The sequence below is a fragment of the Lolium rigidum genome, chromosome 6, assembly GCF_022539505.1.
Source record: "Lolium rigidum isolate FL_2022 chromosome 6, APGP_CSIRO_Lrig_0.1, whole genome shotgun sequence".
NCBI classification, from domain to species: Eukaryota; Viridiplantae; Streptophyta; class Magnoliopsida; order Poales; family Poaceae; genus Lolium; species Lolium rigidum.
The window spans coordinates 290825453-290841674 of record NC_061513.1 but is presented as its reverse complement, the minus strand read 5'-3'; the positions used below and the strand labels follow the sequence as shown (position 1 = coordinate 290841674).

At 48.5% G+C, this 16222-nt stretch overlaps 1 protein-coding gene across 1 annotated transcript in view; it reads left to right on the top strand.

Annotated features, from left to right (window-relative positions):
• The window catches only part of LOC124664358, a 57976-nt gene extending 43719 nt beyond the window's left edge, over positions 1-14257 (top strand). Inside the window, exons 11-15 of the mRNA XM_047201897.1 lie at positions 10011-10397; positions 10932-11315; positions 11907-12275; positions 12787-13164; positions 14201-14257. Coding sequence (XP_047057853.1) covers positions 10011-10397; positions 10932-11315; positions 11907-12275; positions 12787-13164; positions 14201-14257 — 1575 coding nt within the window. The remainder of the gene's footprint in view (positions 1-10010; positions 10398-10931; positions 11316-11906; positions 12276-12786; positions 13165-14200) is intronic.
• The last annotated feature ends 1965 nt before the right edge of the window (positions 14258-16222 follow it).

The following is a 16222-nucleotide window of genomic DNA, read 5'->3' as shown; positions in this document are numbered from 1 at the left end:
GTTTTTCTTGGTTCATGGAGCAGAAGCAGTATTACCAATCGAGATAGAGCACAACTCTCCACGCGTCGTCGAATATGACGAAGAAATGTCGAGAAAAGCGTTAGAAGATGACGTCGACGCACTTGATGAAGCTCGAGATGAAGTACTGTCTCGGGTAACCAAATACCAACAGGACTTGAAGAATTACCACAGTCGACGTTTGCGGCCAAGATCTTTTCGAGTGGGAGACCTAGTTCTTCGGCTCACGCAAAAAAGTCATGAAAAACTCGAGTCACCATGGCTTGGCCCTTACATTGTCACGGAAGTAATCGGAGGAGGAGCATACGGGATAAAGGACAAGAAGACAGGGGTGGAGGAGCCAAACCCCCGGAACGTGGCGCAACTCGGGCGGTTCTATGCCTAGAGTCGAAATATAGTCCTTGTAAAACTTCAATGTACTGAAACGCCCGCGAGTTTTCAGACGCACTCTTTTCCTTTTTCGGGGCACCGAGTGGGGCCGGAAAAGGTTTTTAATGAGGCGGGCTCGCGGTGCTGCAATATAATAAAGATAGTGTCAATATAATTTTTCTTTATCGACATACTCAAAGTTTCTGACTCGACGAAATTCAATATAGTTCCTCAAAAAAGAAAAAGCCTTGCCTTGGTATTAAAATACCTCGTGAGTCAATAAACATACAAAATAGTACTCAATAAAGAAGCTCGGGGGCTGATGTTTGCCATAAATACATATTAAATAAATGCTTTGGTTCAAAACCTCGCAATATACAAATACAGCAAATAGCCACCGAAACACTCGGGGGCTAGGCAAATATAGAACTATGATGATTGTTTTACAATATAATCACAATTCTAGGTCAAAAAGAAGAGTTATCTACCAAAGGAAAAAAATTAGTCATGATTCAGAATGTCATCAAGGGTAATTATGTTTTCTTCGGGAGCAGCGCCAAGAAAATCAGCATAATGACCATCTGCAAAAAAGTCGGCATCCATCCGAAGAAGGTCTTCAATCATTTCTTCGGCTATAGGCGAAACCTTCGTGTTGATCCGGTCGACACCAACTCTTCGGCGCTTTACCTTCTCATGAACTTTCGCAACAACTTGGGTCAGGTCAAGATTTGAGTGGCAGATCTGAAGCATGATAAGAGCAAATCTGGCGCCAGCTACCAATTGAGCTCTGACAAAATCATGGATACTGCGGGCATCCTTGAATTTTTCCATCAATTCAGGAAGAGTTTTTGGTTGGACGTTCCAAGGAAACATGGAGTTATAAACCATGGACAAGGTCTTGGTACAGAAGTCAAGGAAATCGCGAGTTTGAGAGGTGCGATCCTGAAATCTGACAATCTGGCGGGTCCTCTCTGGGGTAGCCCAAAACAAAGAACCATGATCAAGGGAAAGGTTAACAAGGAGGTTCGTCCTAGTATTCACCCTCTCTTCTTCGGCAACAGCATCAGTAAAAGAACCTATTAAAAGCAACGGAGTAGAAAACTTTAAGAGACGAAGCATGAAGACGAAAAATATCGGAGGATGGAACAAGCATACCCGACATATCCGCACTGGCTTCATTCATTAACTCGAGCATGAAATTTTCTCGAGTAGTCGCCTTTTCAGCCTCGGAAGTAGCGATCTCCTTAGCAGCCACGGCCTCGCGAGCTTGCTGAAGAGCAACTTTTTCGGCTTCAGATGACTTACGAGATTTCTCCATCATCACAAGTGTTTGCTTCTTCGCATACTGAAGTTGCTGTCGAAGTTCATCCAATTCTCGCGACAAAGAATCTTCGACAGGTGTAGCATCAGCAAGAGTTCTCCTTGAGTGAGAAGAAGAAGGCGAAACATTGGAAGGAGCGGAAGATGGAGTATAGTTATCAAATATCAACTGAAATTTAAACAAGACAACATCAAACAACAAGCAAAGATAGAGTTTTCATTAATCTCTCGGAATAATTACAAAGGCATTACAGTGGAGCTACGGAAGTACGTGTCGCCAAATGACTACTTTGGCGACAAGAGCAAAAGAAACATAGAAAGAAAAATAAAGAGGCATGCAACTAGACCTCCGGCCTTGATGAGCTAGGATCGACGCTGGTTTGATCCCGAGATAGGCCAAGATCTTCTTCGTGTTGGGCTTGGCTGCCTTAATCAGCGACCTCCATCTTGATTGCTCTATCTGCTCGGTGTCGCCAACTTTCGTCCAATCAACAACTCGTTGACTCGTCGACAACCAAAGCGACAGTGTTTTCGACGGCAATCTTCATATTTTCTTGGCGCATCTTCAGTCCAAGGTCTTCTGGTGAACTGAACATCTTGGCAAGGTTAAGGAAAGTCGAGGGCTCCTCTTTCTTCGGGAAGAAGTAGGGGAACAACGCCGACAATCCCGCATTAGCATTTGCCACGCCTTCACGAATTTCGGACCCATGCAGCTCCAGATAGGAAAGTGCGTCAAGGAGAGGGTCATCGACAGGATTCGCCAGATCAAAATCTTGGTTTGTTTGGTCTGTCAAGGAAACAAAGCGTTGGTCAAACAACAAGAAACAACGACTCTCATAAAAATAGAAGGGATCAATAATATTACTGAAAGTGCGGCGACTTTGGGTTTTCAGGCGCTTGAGGATCCCCTGTTCACGAGAAGCTTGTGCAGCTTTATGCTCGTTTAAGGCAGATGCAGTATCCTCAAGTTTTTTCTGCAGTTCCTCGACACTAGCAGCCTTTGCCCTGGCTTCATCAGCCTCGGCCTTGGTTTCGCTAGCAACAAGTTCGGCTTTCTTACGAGCCGCCTCACTTTGCTCAAGTTTTTGAGCAAGTACGTCGGCACGTTTGTTGGCCTCTGCAAGTTTCTCTGTCGAGATATAAAAAGAGAGAGAAGAAAGATCAAAAATCGCGACAAGCAACAGGAGCAAAAAGTCAAGGAAAAACGGCAAGTATAAAAGTTGTTACCTTCGGCTCTGCTAGCATACTCACGGTACCCAATAAATTGGGATCCGATGCGGAGAAGCTCTTTGATCATGGGCTGTTAAAGAAGAACATAGCAAGAGAAACAACGGCATGAAAAAGAGAGTGAAGGCGTGAAGAAGCAAAATAGCGGAAATATAGATATTGACAAACTTACATCATCTAAGAGCAGAGTCGACGAGCTGCCCAATTGAGGGGCAGGTTCAAGACTTGTTTCAATCCTTGTCCTTTTTGGTGAAGGAGCAAGGGGGCTTGCTGGCGGAGTTGTGGTGACGACGTTTTGTTGAGGAAGCGAGGATTCTTCTCCTTCAACTAGCGTGTCTGAGGCAAGTACAGTGTGTGACGTGCTTGTCCGAGGAGCCACGTCAATAGTTGGTACTTCTTCCTCGTCATCACTGTTGATCAAAAATCGGCAGCATAAAAAGCAAGACAAGATAAACATTTCGAGTACAAGAATAGGGAGAAATAAAGATAACTTACGAGCTGACGAGGGATTCAATATAAGGATCATAAGCTGCCTTCGGATGAGAAGGAACAACTTTTTCAGCCTTAGAAGTGCCAGAATCCTCGGCATCATTCCTTTTCCTTTTGTTTCTTGGGGAAACAGCAGGAGGAAGGGATTGCGTCGATTCGCTGGCTGAAGATTCAACTTCTTTTTCATGGGAAGCCGCAGATTTGTGAGAACCTGCGACTTCACTTTCAGGAATAGAAGAACCTTGGGTGTCTTCGGCAACGATAGCCTGTTCTTCGACTTCTCCATCCTCGGAAGAGGAGGAAGGGAAGTCATAGTAGGATGGTTCGCAAGAAAATATCGACAAAAGAAAAATTAGAGAGATATCAATACAATGAGATGCAGGGAAAGTTCGAACAAGACGAAAACTCGAGAAGACAAAAATACCTGGGGAGAGGATTGGCGGAGCTGTATGGTTCCACGCGACAAGAGGAGGGAATAGGATCCTTCTTGCCCAGGCGAGAAACTCTTCGAATCAACTTCTCTAAGTCCTTTGCAGAAAGATCACTGGAGATTCTGTTGGCGTCGTTTTCACCAGAATACGTCCAAAGGGGATTTTTGCGAGCTTGAAGAGGCTGCACTCCTAATCCTAAGGAAGTAGGCAGTGATTTGAACACCAGATAGTTCTTTGCCTCGAGTATTTTGAAGCTGATGAATACGAGACATAAGTGCTTCTGTCGCCTTTTTCTCTTCTTCGGAAGCTTCAGCGTCCCAGGAACGGCGGCGCTGAATTTTGGCACTTCCGTCGAAAGGGATTATGTTGTGTTCCACAGTGTTGGCACTTTCTTCGTGAATGTAGAGCCATCTTTTGCGCCATCCTTGGACAGAATCAGGAAGCTTGACGTCGAAATATTCAACGTCAGTTCGGACACAGATAACAACGCCGCCTATGTTATAGGTGACGTTGTGGGAGCCATTGCGGTGGAGGCGTGAAAATGCGTTTCCACAGAGCCCAATTAGGAGGGATTCCGAGGAAGCATTCGCAAAGTGTGATGAAAATGGAAATGTGAAGGATGGAATTGGGGGTCAACTGGTGCAGTTGAATCCCGTAAACAAAAAGAAGGCCGCGGAGGAAATCGTGAATTGGGGCCGAAAGGCCGCGGATGAGGTGGTCAACGAAACTAACCCGGTACTCCATTGGAGGGTTGGGATAGCTTTCTTCGCTGGGAAAGCGGATGGCGTCTTCCTTCTTCATGAGGCCAAGCTTCTTCAGTATGTTGACGTCCTGGTTGGAGATTTTAGATCTCTCCCACTCAAGATCTTCGGCGGCCATCTTGGATTCTGGAGTGCTGTGGCGAGTGAGTCGCGTGCCCGGTGGCATCAACGGCAATGGGCAAAGCAATGTTCGTGAGTGCGGAAGATCAGAGAGAGTTGGGTGCAGGGGAAGCTTTTGCGAAGAGGAACAGATGTGCAGCGCAAGCGAGGGAGTGAACGGAGGTTGAAGAAAGGTTTATATAAGAATCGGGTGAAACAATGCACCGTTGGATGAAGAAATCGTGTGGTGACAACAAATCTTCTAGATAAAAGGGTAAAAAGGTATTTTTACTGAGATAAGCGTTACCGTACGTGCGCCAGGAAAAGCGGAGGACATGTGTTCCCCACTTGCACGACGTGTCAACGTGGTAGAAGCAATGGACCCACAGGGCAGAAAAATCACGACTATTAAACAGAGATGAAGTAAATTTGATTAAGGGAAGCATGTCGACAAGAAAAATAAAAGAAGATTGGCGACAGGAGGAATTATTAAATACTTCGGGAGCCTTTGATCAAATACAAGTTTTTGCCCAAACGCTCGGGGGCTACTTCGATAAAAAGTAAAATTTTGAGTATGGCAATATAGAAATTGCGGGAGCCTACAACCAAGCACAAGTCCTTGGCTGTAGCCTCGGGGGCTACTCCCATCGGGAGCGCTGTTCGCGCACCCGAGAGATAAAAAAAGAAGAGAGAGATCATATTGGGAAATAATGACAGTATAGCGACAAGGTGGACTAAAATGTCGAGCCTACAACCAAGCACAAGTTCTTGGTTGTAGCCTCGGGGGCTACTCCCATCGGGAACGTTGTTCGCGTGCCCGATGAAATTAACAAAGGAAAGATAGAAAAGCAAGAGAGTATATTTCGAGTTATAATTAACTCTACATATACTCCCATCGGGAGAGCAATATAAGTCATATTTGACTCGATAAAATGTGCCATTCCAACAGCCGGAAAAGCACTCGACAATATATTCTCAGAACGCCAAAGTTGCGATCAATTTCTGAATGCCGCAAATTTGCGAAGGTAAGACCCCAGATCCGTTCTGCTGGGCGTGACATCGCCAAAGACTGCGCTCTGCTACTTTTATTCGTATCAACAGATACGAAGAAAAATCCTAACGGACGCGTTAGGTACCCGATAAATTTGACTGGGACTCGACAGAATGGTAAGACCTTAAGCGGCACTCGTCGAAGTTTACACCGAGTATCCCGAGATCATGTCCAGGGACGTGATTTTGAAGTAGGTTTTTGCGGATTGCCACTAGAGCAGTTAACTAGTACCTGATCCGTCAGATGAACTAGCCCCAACTACCATTATCCCTGTACAATATAGAATTTTATGTGAAAAAGTATTAAAAGGTTAAAGCTTTCGAATAAAAATAAACAGTGGAGATTTTCCCTGACTCTACGATTCAAGCAAAATCTCGGGGGCTACTGACATAGGCATCCCAAATGGGCTTGCCGAAGATAGTACCCGGGGTTTACTGAAGGCCCACTACCCGAAGAATAAGAAGATTCGGGAGCCCAAGATATATTAAGGAAAGTTAAGAGTTGTAATAGGAAGTATTGTTTGTAATCTGGCGGGATGAGTTAGAAACCGTTCCGGACTCTGTAACATGTATAGCACGAATCCCTCGGCTCCACCTCCTATATAAAGGGGGAGTCGAGGGACGAAGAGATAATCGAATCATTGTCTACAAACCCTAGTTTTCACAATCGTCGAGTACTTTTCGGCTGAAACCTTCGAGATCTACTTGCCCTCTACTTCCAACTAAACCCTAGCCTACAATCCATAGGCATTGACAAGTTGATACCTTGTCAGCCGGATCCCAACCGACCTACGGAGGAGGCCGGATCCGTGAAGGCCCATGAACTGTCCGGATCCAGCACGCACTTAGGGGAAGTCGGATCCTTGACGTACACGGCAAGACTTTGTACCATAGTTAGGCAACTTGTATTCCGGCTAGGACTCTCCATGTAAACCCTAGATCCGTGCGCCTTTATAAGCCGGATCCCGGGAGCCCTAGAGGCACAACCACAACTCATTGTAACAACACGAAAGCGCCCAGATAATTCCAGACAAGCAGCAGTAGGCCATGTCATCGTGCAGGTGTTCCGAAGCTAGGTAAATCGCGTACCACCGTCCCGTGTGCACTCCGCCCTATGGCCCCCTACTTCTTCTCCCCCTCGTGAGGATCCCTCCTCCGAGGCACCGTCGAATAGGCAACGACACTCGTACTCCGCTAGCTTCCTCGTCGTCTTGCTCCTCCTTCACCTCCGGCTTCGGGATGAGGATGGCTCCGCCGGTGTGGTTGTGCTGTTGCCGTCGTGCCTCCGATTTACGGGAGACGTCGCGTACTCCGGCTCGGCCATCACCTCCCGCTTTGGCACGGTTTAGGGTGTGGCGCGGGACGACGAAGATGCCAATCGTACCGGCCCCAACAAAGAAGAGTTCGAGGAGGACGAGTACGTCCTCCTCGGTTACCAGCGTGCTACGGGTGAAGGAGATGGTGGCAGCGCCGGCAACATCTCCAGTCTTGGAGCGCCATTCTGGATGCCCTCGATGACGTGTTCCAGGGTGCGCCCAGGAACGCCCCAGAAATGGAGGCGCCCCTCCTTGTTCCAGATGTTCTGCCGACCGATTAGGCCGGTGGTGTTGTACATCTCTGCGTCGTACTGCGCCTGGAAGTAGTCCGCCCACCAAGTGTCGTTGCCGGTGGGCGCCCAGGTTGGATCGACTTGCTCCTCGTCTGTGAGGCGAGCCCGCCGAGTCCTGATTGTGTCCCTCCAGCGCTCCGTGCCCTGTGGCGGCAGCGGTACGCCGACGCTGTTGACGGCCATCCTCTACCGCCGCTGGTTGGTAGCTGCATGTCCAGCGGCCCAGGATATCCCACGCGGTACAGCGCCCACGCCTCCGCCATGGTGAAGCTGTCACGGCCGAAGCTGTTCACTGCAACGCTCTTGCGGGACGGCGACAACATTGGAGCTTGGAGCGGCGAGGTAGGAGGAGATTGGAGCGGCGAGAGATTGGGAGCGGCGAGAGTTTGGAGCGGCGAGATTGGAACGGGGAAGAAAGGAGGGCCGCTCTTATTAGAGTGGCGGTAGGCGAAGCGGCAGTGGGGCGTTGGCCGCAATAAACGTCGGCACGGAACATGGCCATGCACGACGAGACGCGTCATTGCGTCACCTAGAAAACTAGCTACCATTAACGTCGCTTGACCAGAGGTAGGCGACGGGGTTTTAGGTTTTCGTGTCGCTGACTCATCGGTCCTCCACTCCCCGCCTCGCATTTCATTGTGTTCGGCGTGCCCGAAGCATTCCCTGTGGAACGGGAACTGACTCGGGACACCGGGCACCGTATTAGGGCATCTCCAGCGGCGCGACGCATTTTAATGTCCCCGAGTGTCCGTTTGCGTCGCGTTGCGGACGCAAAAATGACCGTTTTTGTCCGCGCGTCCGTTTGCGTCTGGGGTCTGCTCCAGCGGGGCGACACATTTTTTTTTCCTTTTTTCCCTCTTCTCCATTTAAACATAGTTTCAAATATAACATGTTGAAACATGATTTTACACAAACTAACAAATAGTTTGGAACATGGTTTACACAAACTAACACATAGTTTGAACCATGGTCGACACAAATATAATTTTTTTTTTAAAGAAGCCAGTTGTGTTGATTTTCGTATGTTCGCTGCCAAGAAAGAACATTCGAGGGCACACCCAATCACCCAAATTGGGAAATCCAGCGGGAGGAGATGGTGCCCTTGTTGGTTCTACCGATGAGGCGAACATCCAGAAACCTTGACTACTGGCTTCGTCTGGCCCGTAGCCAGATTTGCTGAAAAGAAAGAACACTCGACGTTCTAACTATCGGTGTCGGAGCCGGAGTCGTCGGTGTGGTAGTGCCTGCGGCAGGCTGTGTCGTCGAACACCTTGATGATCATCTCGCCATCCCCCTCGTAAAGGAAGGTGAGCTGGCAGCCGGGCTCGAGTTCGAGGTCACGGGCGAACTTGTCCCACCCCGTGTGCAGGTACATCTTGCCATGCCCGTCGAACAGGACCTCCACGGTCCAGCGTCAGAAGTTGCAGCTGGCCTCCCGTAGCTGCAACTGCGCCGACTCGACGCCGTCGACAAACTCGGCGAACTTGTCCGATAGCCGCTTGATGGCGAGTGGGTCGTTGTCGATGCGGAGGAGGGACTCAAAGCAGCGCTCCTCCTGCGAGGACGAGGAGGGCGCAGGCGACGGCGAGCGTGGGGCCGTAGCTGCTCCACCACGGCGGCCCCTGCCTCAGCCACAGGGGCGCCCAGGGCCGCGGCCTCGACCGCCTCGCGGGACACCAGGACCGGCCATGGACTTCCTCACGGGCTTGGCTGCATCGCAGGAACACCTAGGCGGCGCTACGGTCAAGCTTTGTGGCGGCTAGGGTTTCTTTGGAGGAGTGGATGAGGAAGAAGAACGCGTGCCCCCTTTATATAGGCCGGCGGCATGCGGTGGCCGCGGGACGCGTGACGTCGCCATTATCGTGGTTGGCGGAGGTGGACGGTCGCTCGGCAGCCGAGGCATCGTCGCTATTAACGTGGCGCAGAGTGCTGAAGCGACGCATCGACGCAGCGGCGCAGTCGCTGGCACTTTAGAGAAGACGCATTGACGCAGGGTCGCTGCCAGGCGGACCCGACAAAACGTCCGCCAGACGCGAGCGGACGTTTCCGGACGTCCGCAGAGACGCATCCGAGGCGCATATTTGGGCCAGATTTGCGTCTCCGCGGACGGCCCGATCACTTTGCGTCGCCCCACTAGAAGTGGTGCCAGACGCATTTCCGGTCACGGCGGACGAAAACGGTCGCTGAGCGTCCGTTTACGTCCCGCCGCTGGAGATGCCCTTAGGCCAGGTCGGATGAAAAGAGGCTTTGGGGACGCGCTGGAAACAAAAATTTGTCGGATGTCCTAAATAATTTTGGGGGCCGCTTTGGAGAACGCGGCTAGAGATGCTATAAAAGCCACGTCGATGCGTGACACATGGCGCGGCTGCGGCTGAGTGCTGGCGTTTCTGTTTTAGATTGTGTACAAGATCAAGCCGAGCGGTTTGCAGTCGATAGATGTGCCTTTTTTCGGCCTAGCCTTTTCTGGTACGGATACACACGGGCTGCACTCTTTCAAGCCAAACAGCTTTGAGTTTTTCTTTCTCTCTGTACTACGTAGGTGTCCGCCACTGAGTAGAAACGAACTTAACTATGGGGTTGTCTTCATTTGCATCATTTTTTCGGCGGCTTATTTAAAGTTGTGTTCATTTTTTGCAGATAAACCCGTGGACCTCAGACGAGCTGATCCGATTGGACCATCCTGAGCTCCGCTTCACCTTTTCGCAAAACAAGACAGCGTTGTCATCAATTAACATGGTCAACGTTACAGATTATTATGTTGGTTTTCGTCTATTTAATGGTGATACAAATGCGCTTTACTATGAACCAAATCCTGAATTAGGAGTTTTGGCACCACGGTCGGCTCAAAGAGTACTCGTATCAAGGCCGATAGATCAAAAGGAACCAGAAGAAGATATGCAGTACAACGATGAGTTCTTTATGTGGAATGCCATTGTCTCTGAAGGTGTCAGGGCCAGCGACCTCGATTGCTACATGTGTAAGGAGGAGGAACAGAGTAACGAGTTGCCCATAATTCTTAATAAGGTAAATAATTTCTCAAAAGTACAGAAGGCATTAGTCTTACTTTTTCTTACCCGTGACTTTGACCTCCCCTGCCAACTAAAAGTGAGATCTACTGCAATGGATTATTGGATCCTCCGCGTGATGAGGACTTCACAAACTTTTAAATACTTGCAACAGTTGAAATATTTTCTGACATGAGAACGAAAACTGGCTTTCTTCGGATAAGGAGATAAACCATCCAAGGTTGTTCTAGGTTGAAACCAGATTTGCTAAGAAAAAAGGTCAACAGCTAACTTCGCCATCTCGTTTCTACTTCCTACTGGCTACATAAGAAGAAGTGGAAATAATTCCAAAAATATCAGCATAGCAAAATCCTAAATGTTATCATTCATTTTGTTGAAAATGAATTAATCATAAATGAGCATGCGGAAGTCCCCACTTTGATAATCGATGATAAATTTATCCTAGTTACAAATGAGCTGAAGATGTACTTTACACTGAAAGACGCCTTTTTCTTTTGTCTCAACTAATCTACATCTGTATTCTTCTCTGTAGGTAACGTCATCTACCTCAGTTGAGCTGATCAAGCTTGAACCCCCTGAAGTCTGCTTCACCCTCTTGCCGAGCAAACATCTGTTATCTTCAATTATGATAGTCAACATTACAGATTATCACATTGGTTTCAATACAGCTGCGGAGGAAACAACTGTGGCATCGTACATCACGGAGCCAAAATGTGGAGTCCTGCGACCATGGTCAACACAAGAACTGGTGGTATCGAGGGTATCCAAGGATGAGACACCCGAACTAGTAGACATGCAGTGCGCAGATAAATACTTTGTGTGGAGCGGCTTTGTGACTGAAGATGTCAACGCAAACGATCTCATAACATGGATGCCCATAACCGAGAGAAAGGAGTTTCCCATAGTTTTCGCAAAGGTAAGATACATAATTTTCAACGCATCGGTGTTAAGTGTTATGTACTCTTAAGCCCCACAACCCTGAAAGTAAGATCTAAAGCATGCCAAAATAACAATTGATCACATCTGTTTTTTCGAAATTAAGATGGCAATGGAAACATGTCTTTGTGAATCGTTGGAGCTTCGATCTTGTACCTTTATACTACTATCTTGTTAGTGATGTTATAGCTTTTACGACTCAATGAATGCTCATTTTAAAATATTTGTTAATGGCTACCCTTGCAATCTTGGTTTAAGCTACAGCATTTCTTAGAAATTTTCAATGAACGAGACTTTTTACAATAGTGAAAATATTTTATTTTTCCTAGAGTGAATTGCACATTACACCAGAATTTACCCATACTTTTCCAGAGTTTCATATTTTTAGCTTACAGGCTTGAATTTGACCAGCAAGTCTCTCAAACACCTAAACTAGATCTCTCAACAGTTCCAGACCACTCCAAAAAGTTTTGGGTGCTGATTTCCGAGATCGATAAGAAAAATATTAAACATTCTCTGCCTGGATGTTTCTGTTGCACCATCTAATCGACAACTATGTTCCCTTTTGCAGGAAAGTTCAAATGAGTTGATTCAGTTTGATCCTCCCGAGCTGTGCCTTCCCCTGTTGCTAAACCAGAGAGTGTTGTCCTCAGCTAAGATAGTCAATATTACGGATCAGTATATTGGCTTCAGAATATGCACCAAGAAAAGCAACTCAGCAAGGTACTATGCAAATCCATCGGAAGGAATTTTGCCACCACTATCCACACAACTACTCTTGGTAACAAGGATAGCAGAGGAAAAGGAACTAGAAGACACTCGGTGCACAGACAAGTTTTTGGTGTGGAACGTCATTGTGACTGAAGATTTCAAGGCCAGTAATGTTATTGATAACATGTCTGAGACAAAGTGTACGGAGCTTCCCATTGTCCTTACAAAGGTTAGTTCTATGTATATGTATGAATGCATCTTACCCTTTCGTTTTTCTTCCCAGCTACTTTTAAAGATCTCCAACAATTTCCTCAGGTGCTGATCCCCGTACATTTTACGTTTGTTTCTGCTACTGAGATCCTTGTGGTTAAACGGGAACACTGCAACTTACATAAAGTAATAAAAGCCACATGCATCGATTGATGCAGAGGCTGGAGCGTTGCCTCCATTTCGAAAAAAGTTATTTTGATTACCTCCCCTTTCAAAAATATGAATTCTGCTAAGCAAAAATAGAACACTAGTAGATACATGAAGAAGAAGAGCCCTGTATATCTGGGAAGAATACCGAACCAAATGTGCTGCCAATGAGTAGCATAGGCTTAGTTTTGACCATATTTAGTGCAAATCTAGGTACTTACATATACACCTGTTATGATAAATAAATGATCAAATGCACGTTGTGTTCTCTAATTGCATGGTTTTCCTATCCAGTTAATACGTGCTATGTTTATTTTCACCAGACAAGTTCATCTACCTCAGAACAGCTGATCCAGTTGGATCCACCGGAACTTCACTTGCCATTTTTGCCAAACAAGAAGGTATTGTCCTCAATTAAGATAGAGAACCTTACAGATTACAATGTTGGCTTCAATACATATAGCAGGCCAACAAATGCGGCATGGTACCACACCGAGCCACCGAGAGGAATCCTGCCACCACGGTCCACACGAAAACTTATGGTAACAAGGGAGGAGAAGGAAGATGCATTAGAAGATCAGCATTTCAATGACATGTACTTTGTGTGGAAAAGCATTGTATCTGAAGGAGTCAAAGACAGCGATCTTAGTGATTACATGGCTGACCAAGAGAGCCTGGAGCTGCCCATTATTCTTGACAAGGTTAGTAGACTATTCTTCTTGAGAAAAAATTCCCATATTATGTACTCCGATTTGTTATAAAAAAACCCATAGATTCCACCTTGGCTTTTCTCAAGCTTTTAAATTTTAAAAATAATTTTATTTGTGAACCACTAAACTTTAAGAAATTATCAAAAAATTGGTAAAAATATATTGTTAAACATGATTAAATTTTGGTCAAATGCAAACCCGTACCAGAGAAAATGAAAAAAGAATATGAAAACAGTTGTTCATAGCCATAGCAACCATATTACAACAACTGTTCCCATCCCTATGAGAATTCTGCTCTTGCAATCAACACCTCGTAGCTAGCTGTGAAAAAATGTTCGCAACAATAAAAAGGTGCATATAACTTCGAAGTCATCAGGATAACTTGACATACAAAACACACAAACTTGCAACAGAAGAATAAATGTTTAATAATATGTCGGGGTTTCGGTTCCGGATAGAACACGGGTAACTCGGCGAGACCCTTGAGGTTATCAGACCACATGAGGCTAGAAGTAACGCTCCAAGCTCAACATGGATATGGCGACGCCGGAGCAGCACGGAAACGGCACGACAAAGAGAGACGCTGAGTTACCCAGGTTCATGGCCCTCGTTGTGAGAAAAAACCCCTACGTCCTGCCTTGAAGTGGTATTGATCTTGCTCCGAGAGGATCATGGTGTTACAAGGTGGTGGAGGAGTTCTTCCTCAGATCTAGATGTGATCTGCTCTAGGTAGAAGACGACGTTATATAAAGAGCATCTAAAGCAGATCGGAAGGGAGTCAGGGACCCCCCTCTACTGGGGAGCTATCGCTCCTTTTATAGTGGCGCTAGCCCTCCTCTCCAAGGAAACTTCGTAGTGGGGTAACTTGGTAGATAAGCCCAAGGAGGAGGACAGCTCATCCTAAGCAAACCCACAGCTATTCAACAGACTAGGTCCACCGGGAGAGGACGTCGACACTCTGCTGTAGTGGCAACGTCCATCCCGAGCCTTTAGGGAAATGAGGCAACAACCAGTTCACTTTATGCAGGCAAACTTGGACCTCTTATCTTATGGGTACGTCATGGCTGGCGTCACCGCTCCTTAGCTTCATCCCTACGCGACTGACCCGCGAAGGTATCTAGAATGACATCTTATGTGGTTCCTCCCGCGGAGGAAAGCTCCACGAGGCCTTCAGGTAGCCTGGAAACGGCTAAGTCCTAGACCCTCTCCAGGGGTCCCTCGCGAGGTGCCTCCCCCTCGAGGAAACCTCCTATTTCTCAGAGAGGGACTCCTTGCCTTCTGTTCTTGGGCCGCCGCGAGGGCCTAGCAGCAGGTGTTACACCGACGGTAGCCCCCGGGGGCCTAGCGCGCACGAGCCCAGCAGCGAAGGGTCAGGGACCCCTCAAGCCGCGGGTCCACACGGTGGCACGCGTTGCGACGGGCCTACACACGTCACCGCACCCATGTTGCTTCCGTCTACACTGCGATGTGAAACGGTCCTTGATGATGAGCCGTCGGATTCTCCTCGACCTTGGAGCCGTCAAGTCCCCCCCCCCCCCGCGCTCCATAAAGACTGTGAGGAGCGCAAACCTATCACTCCCTCTACTTCTCCATCTCCACAATCCATCAACATTCAACTTCCCTGCTCCACACATACCCCTCTCCGCCACACTTCCTCCGTCAGCCCGCACCCATGGAAGCTCCCTCCGAGAGGGTGTCGGGGGTCATCGGTGGTGCTGCCATTCCCCTGCCACTCCCCATGAAGCGGGGGCGCAACTGCCCTGGGAGAGCAAGGACAACCCCCCCCCCCCACATGACAAGGAGGAAGAGAAATCCCTCTGCCTCGCCCACGGAGGCTCTAGCGCAAACCTCCCGGGCGCACCTTCTAGAGCCCAGCGGGAACACTGGTGCCTCTCGCGGAACTTCCGTAGCGAGCGCAGCTGCCGACATGCCTGCCGGGGCCTAACCTGGTCCGGAGACGCCCCGGGATGGCCCGACCATCATCACCAAGGAGAAGAAACCGCCGGTGAAGCGTCCATGGAAGCAGATGCCCATGGACCTGCCGCCAGCCCACGAGTTCTTGGTGTTCATCACCACCCCAGGTCTGGAGAGGCTGAGTCTTCCGGATGCCTTCACCAAGGCGTTCGCCCGGTACCACCCGGGCTATGCCCTTCTGCGAGAGGAGAGCCCCAAGCAGAAGACGTGGAAGGTGTCCACCGTCTGGGAGCACGGGGGATTGCACCTCGCCGGTGATTGGGGTCGCTTCGCGGGCCTAGGGACTCCAGTGGGGCAACGTCCTGTCCTGCCACCACCGGGATGACACCGCCCACTTCGTCGTGAAGATCTTCCACGACGCCACCTGTCGCATCTCCTTCCGCCCTTCCCCGGCGTGAGCATTGGGGTCTACTACCGAACCGGCGGCGTAGTCTTCTAGAAGCTGGCGCCTGGCCCCTTTTGCATAGTCGTTCATTTCCTTGTAGCTTTTTTCTTGTACTCTGAACGGTGTAACGGTCACGGCGTTGCTGTGCTTGTAAGGAACACCGTCCGATGTTCACTTTATTGACCTTGATCCGTCAGTCGTGGTTTTGTTTTCTTTCTTTCTCTTTCTCGCCTTGTCGGTGGCGTTTGGGATGTGATGTTGTAGCTTGTCAAAGCGTGTCTCTTGACGTCGCATTGGCCTTGGCGAGGTGTCCGATAAGTAGTTCTCGACGGGGCGTTTTGCCGCAATTCCTCAGCATATCGTTATCCCCGTGTCAGGGCTTCCTCACGAGGTGATCAGTCCCGCAAAGGAGTAAAGGTGATGCTGCCTCTTGGAGGTTTCACCGTTTTTCCCACGATGGGAGTGCAGCGCCACCTTGGAGAGGCTTTGCCATTTTTGTTCCCGCGATGGGAACCCATCGCCACCTCGAAGAGGCTTTGCCATTTTTGTTCCCGCGATGGGAACCCATCGCCACCTCGAAGAGGCTTTGCTATTTCCTCATGGAGAGGAGGGCGCCACCTTCAAGAGAGGCTTGCCATATTCCCGCGATGGGACTGCAGTGCCATATCTCCAAGACAGTGGTACAAAAGG